This window comes from Terrapene carolina, unplaced genomic scaffold, assembly GCF_002925995.2.
Source record: "Terrapene carolina triunguis isolate 2854851 unplaced genomic scaffold, T_m_triunguis-2.0 Scaffold629, whole genome shotgun sequence".
NCBI classification, from domain to species: Eukaryota; Metazoa; Chordata; order Testudines; family Emydidae; genus Terrapene; species Terrapene triunguis.
Window position 1 is genome coordinate 4,135,138 of NW_020664980.1, and position 22,210 is coordinate 4,157,347.

Sequence of the window (22,210 nt, forward strand, 5' to 3'; positions counted from 1 at the left end):
AATTGGGAGGTTTGATTGCGGCAGCATGTGTAGACATACCCAAGCTAGCTTTAATCTAGTATTAACTGTGAATCTACAGCAGCAGGCAGAATGTTACAGATCAAACATCTTTGATCCAGCTCAGAGAGGGAATGTAGTGACGGGGCCAAGGGCTGTTGAGAGAGTTCCCACTGCAAGGGATGACGGTCATACTCAGTGACTGAGTGTGACTTTTTTTTTAAATACACCATTTTATTCAGGGTCTAGCTGAGATATAAGGGGTTATGAACATCCATCATCTGCAACATCTACAACTTCAGTCATCTACTGGTACCACCAGCTGTGCTGCAACTAAACATACGTCAGACAGTAAATTACCTATATTAAAAAAAAGAAGACGACTTCATCATCCAGTAAAAACATGGATGAGTTCGTAATCAGGACCAACAAATGCCAGCAAGACTCCATAGATTACAAGATTGCTCGGTTCATCATTTATGCAACAAATTCTCCTTTTCATCTTGTTCAGAACAAATAGTTCATTACGTGGTTCAATCATTACAACCAGGCTACACTCCAAGCAGCAGAGCTACACTGCTTGAAGGTTGCTGGATACAGTGTATGAGAAGGAAACTGAACAGTCTGCAACAAACATTGGTGTGAAATTCGTTAATCTGAGTCTTGATGGGTGGACCAATGTACACAATGATCCAGGAATGTGTGTTTGTGTGACAACAGAAAATGGGGTTGTCTATCTGACAGAAACAACTGATCCATCAGGAAATGCCCATATTGCAGGATCCTTAAAAGAAGGAGCAGTAAAAGCTATAACAAACTGTGAACAAAAATTCAAGTATGTAGCGTTGTCACAGTGCTGCAAATGTAGCAAAGATCAGAAGATATCTAAAAGAAGATAATGAAGAGAACCTGAAACATCACATATGTGTGCAGTGCTCCTTTGATGCATCTTTCAGACAAAGATTTAAGTACCACTTCCGAAATAAAGGAAAATGTTGCTGAAATTGCAAAATACTTCCGTTAACAACCACTTTGCTTTGTCTTTACCAAAGAGAACAGGAGGAGCCAAACTACTTGTCCCCTCAGATGCAAGATGGAATTCAGAGACTGATTGTGCTGAGCTCTTTATTAAGAAATGGCCTATTCTGATAACAATCGGTGAAGAAAATTGTGATAAACCAAATGGAATTATCACGGCCAAAGTAGTCAACATCGGATTAAAGAGAAATATAGAAGATGTGCTGAATATACTGGAACTTATTTCCATAGCCTTGGACAAACTGCAGAAAGATTGCTGCTATACTGTTGATGCTGCTGAAATTTGGGAAGATCTTCAAGAGACATTGAAGAAAAATATCCAACAACGAAGTTAAACTGCAGGCAGTAAAGAAGCTCCACCTCATTTTCATGTTTATATACTCAACCCAAAGCGGTAACATAAATGCCTAACTGCCAAAGAATATGCTGCTGCTATGACACAGGCATCTAATAATCACTCATCCATCATGCCAACCATAACAAATGGCAAGGCTGGAGGTGAACCATTCAAACAGTGCATATTTGCTGATGATGTTTTAAAGAAAGTCAAACCACTCAGCTGGTGCAAATCACTAGCTAAGCACCTGAAATCAGAGTTTGTTGAAGTGCTAAACCAGCTTTTTGACAGCCTCTTCTGCAGGCACAGAAAGAATATTTTCTTCATTTGGACTAATTCAGTCAAAGCTGAGAAATCAGTTCGGAGCTGAAAAAAAGCAGGAAAACTTGTCTTTCTCTTCCAGACTATGAATAAAAATGAAAGGGGGAGGGAGGATGAGATCTACTAGCTTTAAAAGTTTGAAGGACAGCCTAAGTAACTTAGGAGACTGTCTCATTTTCAAGAGACTTAGATGAGTAGGAACTTAAGCTCTCGTCACTTTTTACTTAGGTATATTTGAAATTTTTTCCAAGGCTGACCTGAAAGAATCAGTTTAATTTACTACCTACAGTTAAACCCTCATTTTAATACATAATTTAGGTGTAAATATGCAGCTTATTTTAATAAAAGAAGTTTATGTATCCAAAACATTTACGGTTGTCTAGTTTAATAAAAATAAATATAATATGCTGTTCTGTGGATTTTATTAAATCCCAGTTACCATCCTAACGCAGTTTGACACAAATCATGAGCAAAAAGTTAATAATCTAGTAAATAAGCAATATAGCATTTACCATTTCCTAACATATAATGTATAATTAATAAGAATCTGAAAATATTAAGATATATCCTGTCTTAAATAAATGTAAATATTACAGTATACCCGCCTAGGAAGCAAAAAAAAATGTACCAAATCTATGCAGTGTAGTTGCAGTAATGTCACTCCCCGGATATTGCAGAGACAAGGTGGGTGAGGTAATATATTTTATTGGACCCGCTGTCTCTCTCACCAACAGAAGTTGGTCCAATAAAAGATATCACCTCACCCACCTTGTCTCTGTAAAGACTCTAGTTCAGTGGTTCTCAACCTATTTACCATTGTGGGCTGCATATGCAGCTCTCTATGTGTTATGTGGGCCATATCCACACAATATATATACTACCTGTATGGCCATGAGGATGTCACATGGGCTGTTGATATGTGCTGACTGGGCTACAAGCAGCCAGCGGGCCACAGGTTGAGAACCACTGTAGTTGTAAATCAATATGTTTTAATGGTTATATCAACCAATGAAAATTCACCTTTCTTTAGAAAATAACAGAAGTACAAATGGAAAAGTGGACTAAAATTGATGATTTAAATCAGTGGTGCCCAACCTTATTACACAGGAGGGCCGCATAAACCTCAGCACAACCTTGTGTGGGCCAAACAGATGTTACATATTTTAATAAGGTTTAAAGTCACCTGTATTGATTTATATTGTAAGTTCAGCTTGTTTTGTATGTATTGGGGTAGGTTGTTTCTGTGTACAGTATTGTCTATTTACACACGTGTGTAAACTAAAATGATGTAAACGTGACGACAAAATGCTAATGGATTGACCATTAGTATACTGTGTTTAAGCAGGCCGAGGGCCTTATGAAATGCTCTGGTGGGCTGTATATGGCCCAAGTCTGTAGGTTGGGCACCCCTGATTTAAATTGAGGCTTTTCACTTGGTGATTTAAATCACTCCACATGTGAGTCCCCAGTGTAAATCAATGTAAAGCAACTGCAGTAAACATGCAATGTACTTGTATAGTGCTAGTCACCTACGTATCTCTCTTGGGAAGGCTTTTATAAGCTCTCATCAATTATTATTAGGAAATATACTGTAAGGTGACAACTTTAAAGACGCAAACAACATGACAAGGATACTAAGTTTTAAAAAGTTTCTCCCCCAGTACTACTATTTTCCTCCCCTAGAGGATAATTCACAGTGAATCCATGCTAAATGGTGACACTGACCCATAGTCATGTAGTATGCAACTTCCTTGCATTAGTGGCACAAATGCGAATCATTTTTCAAAGAGTGTCAGTTCGAGGCTTAACACTTCGAAATCCTCCCAAACAAGCATTTCCATTGACAGCTTTAGAGATCAGTTGTCACTAATTACATTGGGAAAGATCAATAGTACTAATGAAATGCAAACCTGCCAGACAACCCTTTCCCCCCCCAAAAAAACCCCCAACACTGCACATTATGATTCTAAAGCCTACAAATGGAAATAGTTTGACAGCTGAAAGATGTGCTGCATGAGGCTTCAAATTGTTACTGAACATTTAGGGCCCAGTGGAGTTATCCAGCCTATTAAACCTGGGTTTAAAAAGCAGAGCAAATAAATTATCCGCCTATTGGGCTCGGCTTCATGATCTGCCAACGTTTCGTGCAAAGAGACAGTTAGGACTATTCTTAGATATTGCCTTCCCTTTCCTCTTTCTCACCCACTTGAGGAACTGACCCCTTCATATAGCTTTCAATGTGGTTACCAGTTACCATCACATCCTAAAAGTGTGCAGGAGAGGGAGCGGAGGAGGTGACACAGCAACAGTAAGAAAATGCCTTCTCAGTCCTCCTTCCCCCCAAAAGAGTAAAAGAGCAGCAGCAAGAGAAAGCAAGGCTGAGCTCTTCATTGGTTGAGATTGTCAGAAGGGAGAGAGGTGCAGGTTTCCACCCAAGAAAGGCAATGGCTGGGGAGCTGGACGCCTGAGAATGGGTGCCTTTGAGGGACCACTGAGGGGAAATACAAGAATTCTGACTGAGATAATGAGGGATTTTTCTTTTTGTTGGGGGAAAGGCAAAAGAATGGACAGGAAAGTCCATTAGCCATTAAACGGTGATGGGTGCTCCACAAATACGGAGGATAGTCTGTAAATGTTGTCCTCTCACTGTGAATTGGACCAGGCTGATCTATGAGCAACACCATCCTTTTTGCCACATGACAGACGGCAAGCATCAGCAGAATTAGTTGCTGCTGGATGGACATAACTGACGCACTTCTCAGACAGGCGTGTTGTTGCCACAAATTGTTTTTAAATAGGTGATGGGAATCTGCTAATTTCACCATCCCTGAATATTAGGAGACAAAAGGATGCCTAACAGACAACCAGAGATTAGAACTCTAGTCTAGAAGGATGCAATCAGTCATCTGAAATCTGTCGTCGATTCCTTAAAGAGTGCCAGCCGATGGAGCATTCAGCTCACATAGTGAGAGACTTTATTCAGACAGAATCAGTCAATTTCATTAAGGGATTCATGGGAGGGTTTAATAAATTGTGACCAAGAAAGGGCAGGAAAAAAGGCTTCATAACATCACCCCCGCTGCTTGTGACGCAGACGTCAAAGCTCTTCCCTGCAAGGGGGCAGGGAATGGCTCTAAATATGACACCGTTTTTGACTTATTAGTAATATTAAAAAAAATTAGAGGCGACTGTGTGAAATACAATAAGATTCGCTGGGCTTGTGCTGCTAAGTACTGCTGAACCTTGCACTGTGTGCCAGTGGCGGATGCTACTGAGCGATACAGAGGCCTGTAGGGTTATTTACCTGGTATTCACACTGCTCGCTCCTCAGGTCAGGCGATTTCATAATTGAGCAATTATTTCTATTCAGTTCCAAGTAAAAAGGAAAGGAAAGGAAAATAAAATAGCTCCCCTGAGCTGATAAATGCAAAGGTGTTTACATGCCACGTGACAGCATTTTCTCTGAGTATAATCAGAGTTGCACTGCTTTCCCCGTTCCCTTCTCACCACATTGTTTCCACACTTAATGGAACATCACTAACAATCTCCCTTGGCTTCCTGCATCTGTTTAGAGAGATAGGTGAAGGTCCTCTGTCTTAGTAAGATGTTGTGAATGGCTGGTGTGTCAGATGCGTGCGTGCACTTCTGCTAGAGCTTTGGAGAAAGAATAAACTGTGACGTCTTTCTAAACAGAGTCGCGTCATACTAAATTAGCATGTAGCAGCGTCTGCCTAGAAACATCCGTGGTGATAGAGCCATCTGTTTAATTTAAACTAAACAGGTTGAATACTCAATGGTAAATCTATGTTCTGAGCCTGCTATTGGTGGTGGCCCTCTCGCTAAGCAGTACAGACACTTATCTGAAAGACACAGATTTTGTGTGCAGAACACTGAATTGGGAGCTAGGAATTTCTTCAATGAGAGTTGAAGGTACTGAGCCTCTCACATGATCGGACAGTCAACTGATACTTAATGGAATGGTGATATTCTGACTAGCCCACTAGTTTAGCCATTTAGTCTGAAGACACCCCATTTCCAGTGATTTCCTTTAATTACCCATATAATCCTACTAAGAGCTCTATGCTTTGTTTTCAAAGTACATTACAAGCAATCTGGCCAAGGTCAAAGCATGCTAAAATGGCATATGCCACAGACCAAAGCTTGGGGGAGAGCACAGGAAAGTTTGGTCTCTTTTCTTCATTCCATTAGTCCAGCAGACTAAGCAGCACTTCCCAAACCAAAACTAACAAAAACAAAAAAACCCCCAGAGAATCACTTGTTAAATGCTTTTGAAAATTTACTTGTTTTAGAACTGCTGTTGGCAGTTTTAAGCCTCCTTTATGTGACAGCCATTTCACAGTCTTTTGATGTATTTATCCACAGAACATCCCTGTGAAGTAGGGAAGAGCTATTATTCCCATTTTACAGATAGGGAACTGAGAGCCGCAGAGAGGCAAAGTGACTTGCCTATGTCACACAGGAAGTCTGAGCAGAGCAGGGAATTGAACACAAGGGCTCCCAACTACCAGACTAATGTCCTAATCACTTGACCTCTCAAAACTAGCAAAATTCTTTGCCCAACTTAAAAGATAACACAAGGGGACTTTTAAAAAGGGACTATGAAATGGGCTCAAGCCAAGATAACCAGAAAAATAAGTTACTAGAATTGTTGATTATGTGATTTCAGACCAACTAAAGCTCAATTTGGAGATACTATTCCATTTCCTATGTTTCCTCCCGGCTGTTATTTCTACCCCCAAAAAATCATAGTCCCATTTGGTATGTCTACACAGCAAAACATAAATAAATAAATAAATCCACAGCTGGCCTGTGCCAGCTGACTTGGGACCGTGGAGCTGTTTCATTGGCTGTGTAGACGTCCGGGCTTGGGCAGGAGACCGTGCTCTAGGACCCTGCGGGGTGGGAGAGGCCCAGAGCTTGGGCTCCAGCCCAAGCCCAGACGTCTACACAGCAATGAACCAGCCCTGCAGTCTGAGCCCTGTGAGCCCAAGTTGGCTGGCACAGGCCAGCTGTGGGTTTTTTCTTTGTGTAGACATATCCATTGACAACCAAGGTAGTTTTACCACTGACTTCAATGTGGCCAGGATTTCACCCTAGTATTTAACTGAAAGTACGATTCCCTCATGGGAAATTTCAGTTTGAAATAATATGCTTCAGCATCTAAAAAGGGAACAGAATGCCAGTGTTATTATTTATTATTTGTATTACTGAGGCTCATAGGAGCCCTAGTCATGAACCAGGGTCCCATTGTGCTAGGTGCTGTACAAACACACTCCTTCTGGATACAAGGTACCAAGGGCAGCTATGAGCCGGATTAGTTCTGGATAATAGCAAATTTCCTTTAGCTGAGAGACGTGATCTTCTCTCTTGCAATGCTGTGTACTGATCATCTAGAGAAGGTGTTTTATTGAAGAATTTGTGTTGGGGTTGTCATGGAGACAAATTCTTTATTATAAACTTATTTAAATTCAGAAGTAAGGGGAAAACATTACCTTTTCATGGTTTTCTATTAAAATCTCAACCACAATATTCTGAAACTTGATGTCCATAATCGCTGCAACAGTTTCTTCTTGTGGTCGAAGCAGCGTTGGTCCAAATACCACACCCAGATTAGCAACAGTCATTAGATTCTGTTTGTGATTATTAGCAACGCTGTAAGGAAGGGGAAAGAGTAGGTAAGAGAAACATCAGAATAATCCCTCCTTCATCTTTGGCACAAATTTTACAATTGTTTACATTTCTGAAACTCCGGATGAGCTCCTTCCAGGCTCAGCCATGTGGAAAAATACAGACTTAACTGGAGCGTTACCAGTGTAACTTCAGCCTCCGTAAATTGACTGATGCTAGGAAAACCCAAATAGTTTAACCCTTTTCTGGATACTAAATCCTAAATGGCTGAAAGTTCCAATCCACAGCCTACTCCCAGAAAAACAGTTTGAATCAGAAATGTTTCAAATCCTCCTAAAAACAAGTAGTTGGACCTTTGACATGCGCTATTCTCAACTAAATAAGCAGCCTTCGATGTCCACATTTCAAGTCCTTCTGCCCCATTTTGCCTCCACTCAAGGTCAACGCTATTCCAATCCAATCAAAACAATCTGAAAAGTAAAGATTTTGCTGGTGTCACCAGAGGGGGGGGGGGAAGAATGTACACATAGATACATAACAAATGCATGCATACACAGTATTCTCCACCAAATTGGAGAACCTGCTTAAATAGGGATATTCTCTGGGATTCAAATTAAGACCAATATTTGTTAATGATTGTTGCTTATGAGAGACATCTCTGGTAATTTATTGGTACCCAAACTTTGTTTCCTTCCCTTTCATGCTGGTTTGAGCTCTCCTCTCGTGTCAGCTTTCAGAGCACCACTGCTTTCTCCTGTACAACTTGCTCCTTCCTCCTAGTACACCTGCTAGGACTCCACACATCTGGGTGTCTCACAACTGTCCTTGCTGCCAGCCCCACATGCTGTGGGCAGCGTTTCCATCAAACTCCAGGGGCCTGTCCAATAACACGATGGGCTCGGCAGCTTCGTGGAGAGCAGCACTACCACTCATAGGTGCTGGAACTAGGGGTTCTGGGGGTGCTGCAGCACCCCCTGCCTTGCAGTGGTTCCCATCATATACAGGGTTTACAGCTTGGTTCAATGGCTCTCAGCACCCCACTATACAAATTGTTCCAACATCCCTGCTACCACTTTAACAGTAACGTGTTAATTAGAAATTTCTCTGAATAGAGAATAAAAGACCGTTCCTTTTATAGTGATTAGGATGTATTATTTATGAAGCACCATTAGTCCAATTACCTAAATCTATACCTAGACAGAATATATAGATCCAAGTATATTTATGATATAAAGTTACCTATACAGTACACACACATAAATAAACAAAATGCCAAATTAAAAAAACAAAACAAAATAGAAAGCCACTCAGCTACGGCAATGCAACCTAGAAACAGTTCAGGGGTCAAGATTACCTGAAATGGCTAGTGATTCTAGATCCCTCCCTTTTTAAGTGTCCAATTTGTGACAGCATAGAGGGGTCTGATTTTTACTGAATGTTCATCATTTTAGGGGGGGAAAATCAGGCCCTCTTAAGGTGTCTCCAGTTTCACACCCCAAAACTGAAGCACCCCAAATCACCAGTCATTTTTTAAAACTTTGGCCCATTGTTCTTATAGCCATAACCACGCTATATTGTTACTGTCTCTATTAAATTGTATATTTAATTGCATAAGCTGTGATCTAAAGCAGTTCTGTACATGCAGACAACATGGAAGTACACTCATACACACACCCACTTGAGCCTGAGTAATAACAACTGTAACCAGGAATGTGCGCTCTGGAAAAGTATGGATAATAGCATCACCATGATTACCGTAACTCCATAAAACATTCATTGAGAGCTCAAACTCACGTAGGAGGCAACCAGTCCATAAAGCTACCAATTGTCTGACTGCTGGCATTGTCGGCATAAGAATGTAAAAACATATTTATATCTAACAAAAGAAGATTATTAGCTAAAGTTGCACAGTGATGATTCAGAAAGTGCCAGACGGAATACAAAAAGGCTATTAATTACCTTAGAATCTCTAATTATAGGTAAACTGTCAGCTAGGCGCTTTATACACACAGCTGGCATTTGCTGTTATCGGCCACATTTTTCTACAGGGCTATGATTGCTTTTACCTACATTCTTTGTTAAGGCTAGATCAAAATGATTGCACCTGATATTTCCCACAAATTCTGACGCTGTTGAATCATGTGTTTGAATTGCTCAGATTAGGTTTTGTATGTGAAAATTGTACTACCCTATTACCCCACTTCTTAATGATTCTTTATGGCCTGTTCTATCACCCTCTCGAGAGCTTCCTAATTTGAAGACTTCAGTCAGGGGTATCCTGAGTTTTAAACTAAGCTTTAAGTAACTATCCTTCCCTTTTTCTCCTGCTCTCTCATCTCTGGAAGAAGCCACAAGTCAGGATGGCTAGCACTAAGCAACTGAAGATTGCACAACAAGAGCTGTGAATTAGAGTGTGACCAACTCTATTCTTCAAGTAGACAGGAAGTGTCATCCCAGATGTGTGTTCATTTTCTACCTTTCCAGGACACCCAGGCAGAAGAGAAGCCTCTGACAACACTCTACACTCGAGTTAGGTGCCTTTGAAAATGTTACCCTAAGTGACTTAGGAGCCAAATCCTATTAAAAAGTCACTTAGGTGCCTTTGAAAATATTACCCTTGACGGCCCTCGGTATCAGGAAGCAATGAGTATTTTAATCGCAGTTCTGTGTGTCTGAGAAATTGCCTCTATGAGTATAAATACTATAGTGCTGTGAGTTACCAAGGCTTTTGGACTGAACCCTGGAAAAGGTCAGGTTACTGAGATAATAAACTGCAATGTAAGATATGGTGTCCCTTACCAACTAGCACCGACTGTCGAAAAGGGCATGCGCATGCTACTGATTCAGCCACTAGGAGGCACTCTATCCAACACAAGGGGTTTATTAACCAAAGCCAACTAAAGGAGATTGACCTACCCAAGAGAATAATGGTTCATAAATAAAGTGGGTCTGTTTCAGGTTGTAATGTGAACAAAATCAAAACAAAAAGTTTCTACCCACAAAAAAGGAAGACAACACTACCTCAGAACTCAAAAGCAGAGAAATAAGAGATAAAAGATGATTACAGTTTGAACACAGCAATGCTCAATTTGACACACAGATCATTTGCGCACTCTCTCTCCCCCTATTCCCTTTCCTCTTTTCCAGTTTCAGGGAGATCTCCTTCCAACCGCCCCCCAAAATAAATTACTTCCTATATTTAAAAGGTACATTGGAACCAGGAAAGTGCCATGAAATCCCAGTACACTCACTTCATATCTCCTTTCCATTTCAGCCACAAGGCAAGAGTAAGACAGAATCATGTACTTTGCAATACAGACACTGATATTCAAGTGTGTAAACCTAGAAGGAGAATCAGCCAACATTCTCTGTGCCCTTTAGAAGTCAATACGGTATACAGCAAGGAGAACAAGGCAGTATTTATGGAATGAGGTGCAGAAAGGAGACAAAGATTAAGTTCTTCTCAGAAATTTTTCACATGCCTCACTGGGCAATATGGATGGCTAAAGCAATCAGAATTCACACTCACCTCTTCACTACAGGACTCCTGCCACTCGCCCCCTTGACACCAACGCACCACTGACAGAGACATGAGTTTCCTACAGACCTCATTCTCTCACACGGGGTTGTCGTGGATACTAGTCTCTCTCCCTATTGCCATTTCCTCTACCACAAGTGGAGCATGATTTATTCCTCTATCTTCCCTCTCCCACCCGTGCCTTTAACACCACTGTCTCCCCTCTCACAGACTGAATGGTATTCTCTCCCCTCTTTCGCTATCTCCTCGCACACATGGAGCACAGTTCATATCACTAGCTTGCCTCATTGCTATTCTTTCTTGCTCAAACAAATGGGGAAGGGGAGGTTTGAACTGTGCATACAAACACCATGTTCCTCCAGTTCAGCAAAGTCTCTGACTGCACGCTGCATCTCACACACTGTGTTAAGCAGTTTCACAGCACATGCTTGAATACACACAATCATCATGATTGTCAAAGTATTTCCAAGATTTTTAAAAGGAATTAAGTCACATTCTATTTTTACCCAGTCCCTTATCAAGCGTTTCATGAATGCTAACCCTAACCATAACTGAATTTAAAAAAAATAGGCAAGTTCATGGAAGATAGGTCCATCAATAACTATTGCCACAATGGTCAGGGAGGCAACCCCATACTCTGTGTCCCTAGGCCTCTGACTGCCAGATGCTGGCACGGGATGACACAGGATGGATCACTTGATGATTGCCCTGTTCTGTTCATTGCCTTTGAAATATTTGGAATTGGTCACTGTTGGAAGACAGGATACTGGACTAGATGGATCATTGGTCTGACCCAGTATGGCCATTCTTATGTTCTCTGAATTTTCGAAGTTCCAGTAATGTGTTTATAAATGTACAGACATCTGTGTTCACAGTACTCCTGTTTGGATTTTGGACCCACTATGACTCAACTATTTTGAGGCTGAACAGTTCTGAAAGCACTTGAAATGTTTCATAGCATTTTTAATGCTCCCTTAGTTTAGCAAAACTCGGTGCATTTATAAATGTCATATTGCTCAGTCTTACAAAATAAGCTCTGCTCATTTCTCATTACCATTATCATGTAATACATCAGTGTAATAAATTGCTCTCTCATTGCATTATTACTGCTAGATGACTTTACATGGTTATGTTAATTATTACAGACTGTATTATTAATGGCTTCACAAGCAGATGATCCTCCAGTATAAAGTGTAGAACTGGCTTGCGTTGCAATATCTGTTATTTGAAGTGACTTGAGTAAATTTGCAAATGTGGAAAGGCAGTGGTATTGACCAAAATCCCAATGCCACAGCCTGCAGGAATCTATTCATTATTAGATTCTTTGAAAGCTCAAAGTCTGAATTACAATTTTGTAACTGAGCAGCTTTTGTTCCTTTCTTGAATAAATTAGGATGCCATGTGAAGTCCTGATCCATAACATGGGTACTCTTCCACAAAAAGAGAATTCTTTACAACGCTAGGTTACAGAAGCGATGCTACAAATGTGTGATTCATCTTTTACATCCTTGAGTTCCATATACTTTATTTATATGCTCATTTACTATAAATTATACCTCTTCATCATGTTCTGTACTAGAAAATAATACATAACCTCCAAAGAAGGGGCATTCTCATCCCAAGGTACATTTAATATTGATCTTGGTTACAAATGCTTTTATTTAGGCATTGTTAGCTCTGTCCCTGCGCATCCAGACCCCTTAGTGTCTCTGCTGGTATTTGCTGTATTTTTCTTTTAACCTCTTGTTCCTTTCTGGGCGAGTAAATTTTGAAAGCAAATGTAATGCACTTATATTCATTTACATGGATAGGCTTTCAGTGCTTTCACATTCATGCTTTATCCCTAATACTTGTGTATATTATTTTAAATATGAATAATGAGGAAAAAAATTGTTAGATGGTGTAGAAATGCTCTAATCAGCCTATTAATTCATGTCCCACTGCATGCTGGGGTACCAACTGACTTCTGGCAACGGGACTTTTGCTCTTCCAATTTTAAAAGAATGTTAACTTGCTGATGTACACCTTACAGGACCAGTAGGGGAAGTGAAGGTTGGATGATTCAGTGAAGTGATAATAGACAATGGAGCCTTAATCCTCTAGGTCAGTAATTCTGCTCCAACCCACATCAGTAGTGACCAAAATTCAGCCATGTGATGAAAGTTCAGTGGGTTCTGTGAAATGAGCTGGTGGTCTGGGTCTACCAAATTTAAAGCTAATGGGCAAACTTTGCATTCTGAGCACGGGGGGGACGGGACGGGGGGCGGGGGGGGGGAAGACCTGAATGGGCAGAATGAATGAATTCACCTGCACATCTAGAGATGGTTCTCCCAGGTCAGGGTGGTGGTATGTTGGGATATTATGTGGAATTGTTGGTATCTGTACTCCATGTGTCCTGCAGTTGGACAGAGGACTTAGTTCTCCAGGGCTGTCAATCCAATTCCTTGCATTAGCTCTACATTCACTTTCAGAGAAGAAGGGGGGTGGGGGGGGGAGTAAATCCATGTTTTGTGTTAAATTAGATTATGAATGGGTTGCCTGGATACTGTATACCACATGGTATGACCAGACGTAATTTAACACAGCGTAATGACTTGTCAGGCTTCCCTGCAGAGTAAGCACACAGGAGCAGTAAATATTTATCTGCTATGCTGACTTGAAATCAGTATTAAATAAAGATGGGGAAATGCAATCGAGTTTGAGATCTGGCAAACCTTACAAGTTGTTTCTGCCCCATTTTTTAGTTCACAAAAACTAAATCTAGTTTTATAAACTTCCACTTCCCAGGCAATAAATTCAACACATTTATTTTCAGGGACATTCAATTAAAAAACATGTTTGTTTCTCTACCTACAAAGAAACCTGTGTTAAGCAAAGAATGATGAAAACTCAGAGAGACACACAAACTCTATGCTGTTTGTTGATCTCTGCAGGAAAATTGCTAAGACCTGACATGTGACCAGATGTCTTGAGGCTGGGGCAGCTGGTGGAGTGCACTAAATTTTAATGTCATGTGTATAGTAAAATGCATTGAAAAATGTACTAGCCTCAGTATTCAGGGCCATCAGCTGGCAACAAGGGCATTATTTATTGTTGACAGACATGTTTGTACTGGTTCATTATGTTATCTTAAGTTAATGCATTTTTCTGAGTCACTCAGGTCACTGGTAAACTAGATAACTTCCCCTATCCTCACCAAGTTGCTGGCAATTGATGTATTTCAAAGGAAAGGAAATTATGGTTCAAAGGACTATCACACTGCAGGGCTGTGCAAAGGACATTTTCCACGGGGGGGGGGGGGGGGAGCAACTAACATCTGTAGCTATCATCTCAGGTATTTTCCCTGATTGAGAGCAACAGTCGAAGGAAGCATTTATTCCCTCTCAGATATTTGGTGAAATCTAAACTGTTTTTGCTTTGGCACTTGGGGCAATCCTGTTAAAAGCCCAGAACCTTTTATGAATGGCTTAGGTGCAATGGTTGCAGACCTACTAGTAGCAATGATGTGCTATCAGCAAGCATAGTATTGCTTGTGGTCAAAATGTCCTTGGTGCCTACATTGTCACTAACACTTTTTTCAATATCAAAACTCAGTATGAGATTGTGACATAGAGGAGGAGTAAAGTGAGGTAATCCTAGACAGAGGTGGTGTCTACCTCAGGCTGCTGTGTTTGTGGCAGTTTACAGATTGCAAGAATTAACCTTAAAGATTAAAAGACAAAAAGCCTGGAGCATGCAGATGACATGTTTGGGGGCAGAAGCATGTGTGGATTCACCAGCAGCTTGGGCTTTATCACAAGAAAATACAGTAACTCCTCGCTTAACGTTGTAGTTATGTTCCTGAAAAATGCGACTTTAAGCGAAACGATGTTAAGTGAATCCAATTTCCCCATAAGAATTAATGTAAATGGGGGGGGGGGTTAGGTTCCAGGGAAATTTTTTTCACCGGACAAAAAACGATATATAATATAGCTATACACACAGTATACGTTTTAAACAAACAATTTAATACTGTTCACAGCTATGATGATTGTGAAGCTTGGTTGAGGTGGTGAAGTTAGAGGGTGGAAGAGGGAGGAATATTTCCCAGGAAATGCCTTGCTGCTAAATGATGAACTAGCACTCAGCTGAGCCCTCAAGGGTTAACACATTGTTGTTAATGTAGCCTCTCACACAAGGCAGTACGAACACGAGGGAGGGGAGACAGCATAGCAGACAGAGACACACACACCTTGCGTGTGCAAGAGAGATGCACACTGCCCCTTTAAGTAAGCTGACCCACTCTTAAGTGCATTGTCTTTTTAAGTGGATCAGGAAGTTGAGACAGCAGCTGCTGCCCCAAGCTCTCTCTGTCTCTCTCCGTCCGTGTCCCCTCCCTGCTCTATATGGAGAAGGGGTAAGCGGGGTGCAGGAGCGGGGGGGAGGGGGTCACCCTGACATTAGCTCCCCCTTCCTCCCCTGCACAGCAAGCAGGAGTTCTCTGGGAGCAGCTCCAAGGCAGAGGGCAGGAGCAGCACATGGCAGTGGGGGGAGGGACAGCTGAACTACCGATTGATAGCCTGCTGGGCGGCTGCAGCACAGGGAACTTAGGGGAGAGGGAGCTGATAGGGGGAGCTGATGGGAGGGCTGCCGGTCCACCCTGGTTCCAAGCCCCCACCAGCTAGCTGCAACAGGCTGCTCTTCCTGCAAGCAGTGGACAAAGCAAGCGGCTGCCAAACGACATTAGAAGGGAGCATTACACAACTTTAAATGAGCATGTTCCCTAATTGATCAGCAACGTAACAACGAAACAATGTTAACCAGGACGACTTTAAGTGAGGAGTTACTGTAACTTAATAGGTGAAGAACATGTAATAGCAGGTGCAGGAACAATGCAACCAAAACAAGACTTTCATTGCTCACAAGTCCCCTCCACAAGTAAGCTCTTCTTAGTATGACAGGGAGTGTGGTCCAGATCTCAGACAAAGGGCTGAGGATTTTCTTTTATTGTTATTTTCATCTCAATGGGACTATGCAGTCAGTGTTCTGTCCCGGCAACACTGATGCGCTCCTTAGTTGCATCAATTTAATTTGGCTCTGACACACGCACGGATTGAGAGAGGGCTGCTGCCGGATATCAAATTGGTGGTATTTTCTGAATAAAATCTAATGAGTTCTCGGAACTGTTCCGGGGTGTATTCAAGTCATCCCTGCACATTATTGAGTTTATTGGACTACGGCCAATGAGGAGTGTGTGGGTGGGGAGACTGAAGAGGGGAAAAGTGACTGACTGGCGTTTCATTTGCTCCTTCCTTGTACAGAATACAAAAGTCTGTGAGCCTGAGGGGAATAAGAATCTTGAGCTTTGTAAGAGCTATAAGATGTGTCACCTCGCAGACACCCAGAGGGATTACAGTGATTGCTTATCTTGAAAGCCAAATAGGCACAGAATATTCCACGTCCAGTAAAGGCAACAAATTTTTACAGTCTGAGGAGAAACCAGAGAGGAAAATGGTCACAGAAGGAGCAGTTGAGGGTGCATTCTCCCTTTGATCTGTGTACAAAACCTGGAGTGAACATACCTGCCACGCACAGATGCAGGACAGAGCAGAACCAGGAGGAAGCTGGATTAGTGGTGAGAAGAGACAAAAGGCAGGATAGCAGGGCTGCTGGAGGGAAACTGTAAAGCAGAGTCCATTATGTCACCATGACTAAAAAATCCCCCAGCCCCCCCCAATACTCCTTATTTAAAAAATAATACTTGAGCACCGACAGTAATGGCCACACACACTTCAGCAATATAGGGCAATCTGTAGCATGTTTTGGACTATTATTATAGGCATTTTTTAAAAATTGTAAGTAAGGGGTACAAGCAATGATGTCCATGGGCTTCATGTAATATCTGTGCACCAGTAATGTACGTGTTCTAGGAATAGGAACTTATCATGCAGGCATGAATGAGTGGTAAAGGGACGCTGTCGAGAAGTAGTTTAGGGTTTTGTTGGAAACTAACTTGGCAGAGGAGGCAAAGGAGGAGCTTAAATGACCGAAAGGGAAATGTTTTTGTGACCTTTTCCCCCCTAAGACACAGAAGGAGATTTTTTTTTTTAAATTACATTTTCCCTCCTGCAGCATCAGAAATGGAGGGTGCCAGAAACAGAAAACTTTCAGGAAGTGCCCTCCTTATCTGAGTGAGCACAACCAAGTGCATATGCATTTGAAAGAGTCCAACAGTTAGGCCCTGAGTTAATAGAATTTACATGCGTAGAACACAGCATCTGTGCTGCCAGGGATCAAAATTTATCAGCTGGGCACATGGACTAAGAGATCAAAAGGCACATTTGCACAAAAAGACGCCCCTTTGAAAGGGCCCCAGATCTCTCGTACACAATGAGCATAAAGTAGAAATTGACTATAAATAAATAGCGAATGTGACTAGTTAAGTTTCACTGTCCAAGCTGAGAGAAGAACAAAAAGCAAACAGCATAAATGATTAAACGCAATATTTTAAAATTGTTCAGTCTTAATCTATTTTATCCTATTTTCTTAGGCTCTGGATATTTCCTGGGCCTTTTGGGTAGCTAGTGGGGGTGAGCTGTGCCTGAGATAACAGAGTTTCTAACTGCTAAAGAGAAGAATAGCCTGGACTCACCTCAGTTCCCCACTGGTAGGAACCTTTGCTCATCCCATGGTCTAGATATACAGAATTAGTGTTAAACTAGAGCTAGAAATCTGAAGGAACAAAGCACAGTCCCGACCCAGAGAGCAGCAGATGTGAAATCAAGTCGCAGGGACAGAGAGGCACACAAAGCCTCCAATGTCCAAAATATGAGGGAGTGAGAGACCGATATTTCCTTCAATTATCAAGAAAAATAAGGAAAGAGAGGGAAAGCTGTTTCTAACCTGCGGGGGATGGGGGAGGAATATAGCAGAGTAAAGGACACCGATGATAGAAACCTACAGGATCAAACACCATGTGAAGCCCCATCCTGGGCAGATTGCCCCAACTTGACACAGATTACAGGCAGGCCAGTTGCTTTTGTGCCTCTTTTTGATTACACGCACTTTGGCAACACTTCTAAAATGTGTTGTATCGACAAAGTCTCACTGAACTGAAATGTACTTGTGGTGTAACCTTCTATATCCAATACTGGTTAGAGCAGGGGAGATCTCACGTTGTTAGGTGAGAAGGACAGAGAGTGGGAGAAGCACCAGAGAAGGACGACAAGGGTGGCCCTCTAGATGAGCTTATGCATCACTTCCTTAGGTTTAAATAGTAAACTAAGGGAAAGCACAAGATTTGGGGTGGGGGGGTAATGGGGAGCACCATGGGAGGATAGGACGCCCAGGTAGGTATAGCACAGAACACCCAGAGCAAAAATGGTAGCAAACATTCTCTTGCAGTTAGAGGAGGAGATAAGAGGTAGTGGAAGGTTGATATCAATGAGGGCTGTGATTTTCAAAAGGTATGTAAGGGAGTGAGGCACCCAACTCCCACTGAATTTCAAAGTGCAGTTCTCCTGCCTCAGATCCAGGCTGATGCTCTGGGCCATATTCACAAGTAAACTGCACCTTTTGGTGCCAGCCTACCCTGGGCCACTCCAGAGGGGAATAACGAGCGGGGAAACAGCAGAGGGGGTGTCGTTCTCCCCTCCAGGACTTGCTTGTTCCATTGGGCAGCCACAGGAGACCCTCAGTGGAGGCTAATCCAGGAAATGCTAACTCAGCACATACCTCAGCTGCCTTGCTATCTTCTCTCTCTACCCTGCAACACCCACTTTTTTATTTATTTATTTATTGCTGTGCTGGCCAGCTGCAGATCCTTCCCCCTGACATCAGAAGGGAGATAGGAAGAGTCACTCTCCATTGCAACACCCATGCTGACTTTCCATTATATCTGGGGCCCTGTGCCAGCATCTGCACCACACCCTAGTCAATTAGGCCAACTAACCATTGTCTATAAAGGTTAAGAGCCTATGAGAGCCAGCTGGTTAACAAACCTGTCATATGAATGCAACAAGAGGTGCTAGAACATCTTGCTGACCAACCAACCAGACACTGCAACTTGAGAGTTAAAATTTCATAAAGAAGCCTCATTTCCTTCTGACTCCGCCCTCAAATCTCTCTGTTCAGTGAAGAGAAGGAGAAGGAGGAGGAGTTGGATTTTACACTGTGCACTTCTACTAGATTTCACTTGCTCCAGCACGATTTCCGGTTTCCTCCTGGGCAAACTTGACCACAGCTAGACGTGTTGGTTCACTGCCAAGGAACAAGTGCTGTATATCACATTAAGGAGATGCCTGGACCAACTCTAAAATGCAGTAACTGAAAGCTTGATTACAATGTGAATACCATCCAGACTACGTGTAAATGCTGGACTAAAAACTTACGATTTTCAAATTAAACACATATGGCACTGCAATTCTCCTCTGATTCAGGTTCACAAAGAGACAGCAAACAAGCCAGTCATTATCTGTAAAAGCTAAGAGCCAGATCCGTGGGTCTGGGCAAGCTAAATTTGGTACAGGGCCCAAGGTGGAGATGGGCACTAGGGTGACTAGACATCCCGATTTTATAGAGACAGTCCCGATTTTTGGGTCTTTTTCTTATACAGGCTCCTATTACCCCCCACTCAGTCCCAATTTTTCACATTTGCTGTCTGGTCACCTTAATGGGCACTAGTTTAGGACCTACCATAATTTAGAGCAGGGCTGCCTCAAGTTACACTGACTGTAAAGATAACTCCTAGAGGGTCACTCCACTAGCCCAGGATGGACAGAGCAAGCAGCATGTGTTCCAGCAATGTGATCTATGGAGGAGGTGGCACAGAGTAGCTGGGAGTGAGGGGTAAGGCAAGAATCTGATCTCAAATTCCAACTAATAGTTTTATTTCCATCTGGGAAGCCAACAGAGATGGGGGAAAGAATCTTCACTTTAAGGCTGCACCTGCAGGTTGGCACTTTTAACTTGTGGCACTGCACTGTGAGACTAGTATTGATATGTAATGGTCCCGAGGTAAGAGTACTGCTTTCCTCTCTCATAGGAGTATTATGAGATTTGATTTATATTAGTACTTGAGGAGATAGTCCAGGGGGAAACCATCAGTTTAATGCAATATAACTTCCCTTGTCCAAAGCTCTGTGGAAGCGATCGGTGAAAGCATAATAGCTGCTCAGTTTCTCAGCATCTAACTCATTACTTTGCAAAGCATTTTGAGATGCTAGGCTTTATGGAGGGTGCTGTATAACACAAATGATATTCCATGTGCCATTGCTTTCTTGTGGGAGTTGCTTTCAGAGGCATCAAGAAAAATGTCTATATGCCGTCTACACTTCAGCTTCCATAGTGGAGCTGGACCAATACAGAAAAACACATCCACATTTCTCTAGCATAGATAGAACGTCAGTGTCAATCAGTAGATCTCAGATTAATCAGTTTTAACAGACAGCATGAAGAAATAGTACGGGAGGGTGATTCTCATTCCCCACACACACCCCAACTGACTTCTTTTCATACCAATTGCATACAAACCATACTGTGGGTACATAATTGAGTCACTGAGCCTTGAGAGTTACCATTACATTCTTGTCCCAAGAGAAGGCCACTTCTGTAAGCTAAGCAGATACCTCATTTTCTCAGCAGTTTCCCCAAAGGGTATATATCAAATGGGCAAGGAATTTGGAGAAGTTCACCAGCAGTGATACAAAATAAATACAAAAACTACTCTGGTCATAGTCCAGAACACTACATCTGAAAACAGCATTATTGTTGTGTTTGGAATAAGAGATCCCACTATTACTGCGTAGAATAAAAGTGAGTGTATTTTTATTACAGTGTTTATTATTTTGGCAGGAAGAATTTCCCCCCCAAGACTATTAGACTCACTTTTACAAATCCTGCCTTACTACTGAAACGTAAAACACCAAATTAATAGATGCTCAGGAAAGGCAGCGAGAAGAAAGTTGGTGTGAAAAAATCTTGCAACAAAATAAAACATATTAGCCCTTATTGTTCTTGTTTAGCTTTTTATTACTTTTGGCTGAAGATGCATGAGCGCAGCATTTATTTACAGCTTCAGGTCACTTCATTGATCAAGATCTCTTCTCTTTTTAAAAAATACTAATAGTAATGATAGAACCCACCCATGGCTTTTTATGTTTACAGTTATTATTGCCAGCACTCCAGACTGCTGTATACTACTGGAACCACACAGTCAACTACACTACTAACACCTGTTGCCATAGCAGCAGTTTTCCCCCTCTTTGCAAGGAGCATATGGCAAGCCACAACAAAAATGAAAAGCTATTATATTCTATGACCCCTGCTCTCCCCAATCCTCCCTCACCAGAAAAGTCACCTTCTGTACACAGTACCATGGAATATTGAAAACGGAATTATCAACGTTTTAATTGCACCACTCAAATAAGAAAAACCTACACACACAACTGTGAAATGCAAAAATTTGAAGAGCAAGTATGTGTTAAAAACATCTACAGAGCTGGTGAATAACATGCTGGAACCTGGCTGAAGGACAGAAAACAAATAAGAGATCGGGATTATTTACAATAAATGAGCTTTCAAAAAGCACACCCTGAGAACAGGCTCTGATCTTCCAGCCAGCATTAAACACGGTCTGAAGCTTCTAGGACTCCCCAGCCGCAGTCTATCAGGTCAGACATTAGTAATAACTCACAACTGAAAGCCAGCTCAGAAACAATGAGAAAAAATTATTCTCTCACATTATCTTGTATGTTAATGCAAGTGAATGACCAAAGGACCTTAGTAACAAGAAACATTTTGGTGGCCTTCAGCCAGTGGTTTTCAAACTTTTTTTCTGGCGACCCAGTTGAAGAAAACTGTTGATGCCCATGACCCAACAGACCTGGAGAGTAGGGGTGTGGGAAGGGCAGAGGGTTGGGGTTTGGGCTGCAGAGTGGGGCCAGGAATGAGGCGTTCAGGGTGTGGGTGTGGGAGGGGGCTCTGGCTGGGGGTGCAGGCTCTGGGGTGGGGCCATAGATGAGTGGTTTGGGGTGCAGGAGGGGGCTCCGGGCTGGGGTAGGGGATTGGGGCACAGGGTTACCCTGGGTGGCTCCCAGTCAGTGGTGCAGCGGGTGTACTAAGGCAGGCTTCCTGCCTGTCCTAGCACCGTGGACCATGCTGTGCCCCAGAAGTGGCCAGCAGCAGATCCGGCTTCTAGGCGGAGGCACACAAGCAGCTCTGCGCGGCTCTTGCCCCCAGGCACCACCGCCCCCCCAGCTCCGGAGTGTGGAGCCGGTGCTCGGGGCAGCGGCAGCACGTGGAGCCCCGTGCCCCCTCCCCAGGAGACGAGGTGGCCTGCCTTAGGCTATGTC

The 22,210-nt window shown here is 42.4% G+C and overlaps 1 protein-coding gene across 3 annotated transcripts in view; it reads right to left on the reverse strand.

Annotated features, from left to right (window-relative positions):
• Window positions 1-22,210, reverse strand: part of ARHGAP26 (Rho GTPase activating protein 26) — a 443,229-nt gene that overhangs the window by 81,948 nt on the left and 339,071 nt on the right. For all 3 annotated transcript variants that reach the window (XM_026659432.1, XM_026659434.1, XM_026659433.1), the window contains exon 18: window positions 7,207-7,366. In XM_026659432.1, coding sequence (XP_026515217.1) covers window positions 7,207-7,366 — 160 coding nt within the window. The remainder of the gene's footprint in view (window positions 1-7,206; window positions 7,367-22,210) is intronic.